The sequence below is a fragment of the Plectropomus leopardus genome, chromosome 10, assembly GCF_008729295.1.
Source record: "Plectropomus leopardus isolate mb chromosome 10, YSFRI_Pleo_2.0, whole genome shotgun sequence".
In the NCBI taxonomy this organism is placed as follows: domain Eukaryota; kingdom Metazoa; phylum Chordata; class Actinopteri; order Perciformes; family Serranidae; genus Plectropomus; species Plectropomus leopardus.
In genome coordinates this window covers 25,633,083-25,639,302 of record NC_056472.1, presented here as the reverse complement: position 1 = coordinate 25,639,302, position 6,220 = coordinate 25,633,083, and the positions used below count along the sequence as shown (strand labels likewise).

The 6,220-nt window shown below is 43.5% G+C and overlaps 1 protein-coding gene across 1 annotated transcript; it reads right to left on the bottom strand.

The window, feature by feature from the left end:
- Positions 1-2,116: 2,116 nt before the first annotated feature.
- Positions 2,117-5,947, bottom strand: zic2a (zic family member 2 (odd-paired homolog, Drosophila), a). The gene is made up of 3 exons (XM_042495356.1): positions 4,484-5,947; positions 3,210-3,373; positions 2,117-3,080 (listed from the first exon to the last, which is right to left on the bottom strand). The coding sequence occupies exons 1-3, from the start codon at positions 5,454-5,456 to the stop codon at positions 2,886-2,888; spliced, it is 1,332 nt and encodes a 443-aa protein (XP_042351290.1). The 5' UTR covers positions 5,457-5,947; the 3' UTR covers positions 2,117-2,885.
- Positions 5,948-6,220: the final 273 nt, after the last annotated feature.

Here is a 6,220-nt window from a genome sequence, read left to right as displayed (position 1 = left end):
GCATCGTGTTCTTGAAGTAACTACGTCACGAATCCAGGTAAAAAAACTGCTGCTTCCCTGATCAACCGACCATAAAGGATGTGATGTCAGACAGAAAGACACAAAGATCTGGATATTCAGATGTGGATTGTGTCAAAAGACGCTTTATGTTCAATGTATTTCACATGGCCTTAAGTTAGAAATCAAACATCACCCTCAAATGTGAGTCCAATTACTTTTTCCGCAAATAAAAACACGAACAACTTTTTACGCACTTCGTCCTCTCCCGGCTCCCTTCAGCCAGCTCGCAATAACGCCACTTTGAATACACTCGTACAGAAAGCTTTAAAATGCGCAGTGAACTTATCGTGTGACCTCAAAGATTCCCTCCTGAACTTTGGCCTGAGTCCAAGTGTGACTCCTGAAAACCATCACCTATAAGTTCGGTGAGGCAGATCTGTGTGTATGAGTGTGTGTGTCAGTATCCCTACAGTACAGGCAACATTGTACAAGAAGCTGTGAGAAGAAGGAGAAGGAGAAGGAGAAGGAAAAAAAGCGCTTCCTTCTTCGCGGATCAATATCAGCGCAGCTGGAGCCGAACAGGAACCGGCATCGACACACTGTGTGGAGCTGACCTTTCCCACTCCCCACAGGTCATACCTTCCTCCGCCGGTGAGGTCACCGGGCCAGCCACCGGAGGGGCCATTAGGAGGTGATTTCAAGTGCTAAATAGGCTGCGTATAAAGCAATATTTTTGCATTGACGCAGGGATAAAACCACCCCAAAAAGAAGAGTTTGTCCCCCTGTAATGTAAATATGTGCCATGGGGAAAAGTCCTACAAAATCTGAAAGGTATTATTATTATTATTATTTTTTTAGATAAAATGCAATTCTTAGTAGGTCTTAACTGGTTTTAGCTGATCATTGCCTGTTGTAATCAGCATCGCGTCCTTGGAGATCAACCTCTTTATTTACTGCATCATTCTGTGATGTATTGTGAGCAGCCTGTATAACAGGACATCGCCTGCAGTCAAAGCAGCTCCATAAGACACATAGACAGACAGACAGACAGACAGAGTGCCACTTTCTGCTACAGCGAAGAGTCGGCCTATCCACCATCACAAGCCCCATTATCTATGTTTCCATTAAGCGCATATAACAAGGACAGCAACTTATTCACACAGAAGCATGCGCAGTTATGAAAGGCAAGTCTTTCAAGAAGACAACCAACAACCAGCTGACAAAAAACTTATTTTTCTTATATTTAACCCACACACAGCCTTCATTTAGGGCCCTGCTCGCTCTGTGATATTAATTCTTCAAAGAGCCTGGGATCTGCGAGCTCACAGACAGACAGCATTATATGCCATTATCTTTACGCACAGCAATGCGTCAAATTAAAACAAACACGCCTGGAGCGCTCCTAAAACCCATCTAAATTAATAACAGAAGTACAGAGACATATGGCCATCTCCCATGAAAGGTTAGCACGAGGAAGCTCTCAGAGACTATAGGACTAAGCCGAGTCAAGTTCAAGTTCAGCAGCTCCTGTGCAGTGAAGTGTCCAGTGAGGAGGGGGAGGGGGTAACACGGGCTGTTTGCAAATAAACTGAGCTTTGGAAAATGTAAAGTGACAAGATGATGTATGGAAGATATGCTGGTTTTGTCTAAATGGAGAGGCTTGCAGGGGAAAGAGCATTGCTGAGTGTGCAGAATGAAAATGCTTAGTTTGCTCGACTTTTGCTCACTTAAATTAAAATATTTAAAACTGTGTCACAGATTATTTTACCTAGTTAGAATTTACGTGTTTGTTGTCTATAATTCTGGCTTTGTATACCCAAATCTCCTGTTCATTTTATTTCACCACCACAACAGCCACATTGTTTAGGGCCTGCTTTGCAACGCTTGAGGCAAAACACCATCATGTCCTTTAGCCTGAGGACAAGAATTGAGAGCATGAAGACTTTTTTAACAAAGTCTGAGACATTTTAAAGTGCCTGATTATTTCCACAACAGACTGCCTCCCAAACATGCAACTCCCTAACCTGCAGCCAACAAAACAGAAAAGCATGGAAAAAGCAATGGAAATATTAAGCACTTGCAACACCTTTTATTATATTTGTATGCAGTAAAATTCTTATCACAATAAGGAAGAAAACACCTCTTAAAACTTTGAACAAAAGCACAGAACGAAACAACTGCCCATGTTTAGCTCGGAAATTGTACATATTTATAGTAAAGAAACATTCTTTATAAATACTGTTTCATCTGTAGCAAGTAAATACCATAATTTAATTACAAATGGATAAATATGGCAGTTGATTATTTACAAAAGGAAGGGTGTAGTTACAGAAAATCGAACGGCACAACGTTTATTTTCCTCACAATCTTCCAGATAGTATTTCACAATTCAAACTTGCAAAGCACAAAACATCACAAGTTAAGCCCAGCAAACTAAAAAATATACATTCACAAGCATAATATTGTGGTCTGTTTGAGTTAAATGTTAACTTTGGCACTCTTTCCAGTTTATAGATGTTTAGTATAGTACAATCAATTTGCCTTAGGATCACAATATTCAACATTATAGTACAATTTTAGCGTAATATGTGCACTAAAAGTCCAGTTAGAGAAATAGCTACCATTGAAGGAACATCTATACACCAAAGACTGACAAACTATCACAACCAATGGGAAAGTGGGCTTTTTAGTAATTATTTACAATATGAAATACACCTCGACTATTATACATATTTTTCCTCTGTTGTCATCTTCCCTGGCGAATCAAAAAATAATAAAATAAACAAATGTTTGTGTGTGCCTCTTGTGTGCACATGTCCCAATCTCCTGCTGAATGGTCCAGTGCTGTGAAATGAGTGTGTGTTGCTTCATTTCAACTTAGTCCTCTAAACATACCATTCACTGAAATTGGAGGATAGGCCACTGTGGCTGGTGGTGTTGTGCACAGCTGAGGCTGGGGACAGGGTGGTGTTGCTTTGGGTCTCGGTGGTGGGAGACACCAGGCCTGGAGGTGTGGAAGATTCATAACCAGAGCTGGCTGCTGGTGAGGAGTCTGATGCTGTTGGGGAGGCTTCGTGGACCTGGAGGGTACAAAAAACAAATGAGTATTTTAAATGCAAACACAAGAAAACATTTGGATTCAGATTCATTCATATGTGTTGATATAGCACAAAAGAGGCCTGACACACATTTACATTCTCGGTATTTACCTTCATGTGTTTTCGTAGGGAGCTGGGATGTGTGTAGGACTTGTCACACATTTTGCACAGATAAGGCTTGTCCGACGTGTGAACGTGCATGTGTTTCTTTCGGTCGCTGCTGTTTGCAAACCTTCTGTCGCAGCCCTCAAACTCACACTGGAACGGCTTCTCTCCTGTGTGGAAAAAAAGAAGATTGTCAGATATATATATATATATATTTCAACAGAGAAAAAGCCTCAGGCTGTGTGCGTAACAACAAGAAGCTGTACGTAAAATTCAAATGCAAAAAGTTTAAATTTACAGCAAGAATGTGCTCCCTAAAATCACAGCATTGAAAAACAATTTGAAAACAACCCATAGCATGATCGCTATTGTGGTATTCAAAGTTTAAAGCTTATTTTAAAACGACATGGGGGGAGTTAATAAATAATGCGCATAGTGATTTGGAGGGGGTGGGAGAGAGAAAGGGGGGACAGGGCCGTCCTCAGTAGGCCTTACAGAAGGCGTACCATTTGCTTGGAGACAATAAAAATCTAATTAGCACCTGACCAATTTCATGGCACGGCACCATAATGTATTTCCCAAGAAAATAAGTCCAAATGTGAAAGGCTGGTAATGGCCCTGTCTAGCACCTTTAGCTCCTATCAAAGGGGACGCATGAGAAAACAAAAGGCATTCCTCACGCTCACTTCTGCTGCTGTCCTCGGCTAAAACACAACACACAAGTCCTAAACAAATCGATTGGGAATTTAGTGCAAATAATTTCTGAGGAAAATCTATATGGAAGAGGAAATAACGTAGGAGATAAAAGCGCAGTGTTGAGAGGAGGCTAAACCAATTGATATGATTTACTACACCAGCCTGTCTGCTCTACGATGCACGCAACGCGCTCCCACACTCCCCTTTGACCCATTTTTAAAGTTTACCCCAAACACTAAAACACCGACACACACTTTTAAATGTTTTCTGCGCGTTTCGATCACGTTTAACACCAAAACATCTGCGCAAAAGTGCACACGAAATAAAGCAACGATTCTGAATTTCTAAACTATATCGTCCTCTCTCTTGGATTCTGTCCTAAATCTACTTTGTTTCTCCGAATACTATCTACTTTAGTAGCCCAAAATAGCGGCTGATAATTAGATCTTCATTCGTGTTTACTCTTGGCAAAGCGCATGTTTACAACAGCAAAATAAACGCACATGCTGTCTTAGTAACGGCAATTACACCATTCTTATTATTAAAATAAAATCAATTTAAAAAGCATTATTTTTGATAATTACCTGTGTGCGTTCTCTTGTGTATCTTCAAGTTTTCCGACCGTGCGAAGACCTTCCCACAGCCGGGGAAAGGACACGGAAAAGGCTTCTCCCCGGTGTGCACCCGAATGTGGTTCACCAGTTTGTATTTCGCCTTGAATGGTTTGCTCTCCCGGGCGCAATCCTCCCAGAAACAGACGTGGTTGGTCTGCTCCGGTCCACCGACATGCTCCACGGAGACGTGCGTGACCAACTCGTGCATGGTGCTAAAAGTTTTGTTGCAACACTTCTTGGGGTTGCTGAGCTGCTCGGGGTCGATCCACTTGCAGATGAGCTCCTGCTTGATGCACTGCTGCCTCATGTAGCGGAAAAAGGCACCGGGGTGGTGGTGGGCTGCCATGTTCATCCCCATGTTCATATTCATGGAGCCGTACTGGTTGTGGAGCTGCGCGGCCGAGTAGGGGTCGGTCCTCGGGCTGGAGACTTGGTGATACTGATCGGAGCGTCCGAAAACTTCTCCCGGTAGTCCGAGCCTCATTTGGCCGTTCAGGACATTCGGGGAGCCGTGGGAGCCGTGCTGGTCGTGGATCCCAGGGAACAGAATGTGGCCTTGAGTGTCTGTGTGGGAGTGATGGAGGGATCCCGCCGTGGGGCCAAAAATAGTATGTTGGCTGCTCGCCGGAGAGGATTCTCCGAAGCCACGACTACGAAAGAGAAAGTCCCTGGTTGAGTTGAAAGGAGAGCTTGCATACGACGTGACATGGGCGGCGTGAGCCCCCAAAGCCGCAGCGGGGTAGCCGGGCGCCTGGGTGCTGAAGGCAGAGCTCTGTCCCGGAGAGAGATCATGGTTCAGCTTAAACGCACCCATGTGCGCGGAGTCTACAAAGCTATTTTGTGCCAAACTCAAGTCTCTCTCCTGCATCTCGCTCGCTGAGTGATGCCTCGCAAATGACCCCACTCCCAGTCCGGGGAACTGGTGACCAGCATCCAGTAACATATTTCAATATGCGATTTTTTTGTGTTTGTTTAAATCAGCGCGATAAGTTAAAAAAAAATCAAATGCTGCAGGAAAGAGGCGATTCCAACCTTGGAAACACCATATCAGGCGTGATTCAAAATCGCAGCTCCGCTCATGAGGAAAAGAAAAAAAATCAGCTATCGAATTTACTTCTACTTAACTTGAAAAAAATCCAAATGCAACCAAGAGTTTCCTCGCGTCCTCTTCTCTTGCCGTTTAAAAAATGCACTCGAAGAAATTAAATAATTATCTTACTAGGTGTCCTCTGCGCGCACAGAGCGAAGAGTGGCCGGAGCATCTCAACAAAATTCGCTGTTCCGATTGGGTATGTGTTTATTTCTCTGGCTCGCCCCTGTGTTTATCGCGGAGGGTCCCTGTTTCTCCGTGGACTGACTCTACCTCCTCTTCCGCCCCCTTTAACTGGAGCCCGTTCATTCGTTCCTCGCAGTCTCATTGGCCACCGCGACTCATCAATCCCAGGTGCCCCTCCAATAGCAGGTAGCGCTTTGGCGACTTAATAGCGCAACGCCATTTTCCACTAATAATTACCGCCTACTTTTAGGAGAGGATTTTTGGGGGGTTATATACAAGCGGAGAGGATCACGACGAGAGACAGGAGAGAACATGGTTTTGTTGTTTATATTCCGTGGGTGCCAAGTTGTAGTATGGAAAGATAAAAAATGTAGCATTTGCGAAGAAATAATCATAGAAACTAATATTTATAATTGGAGGAAAGAAAGTTA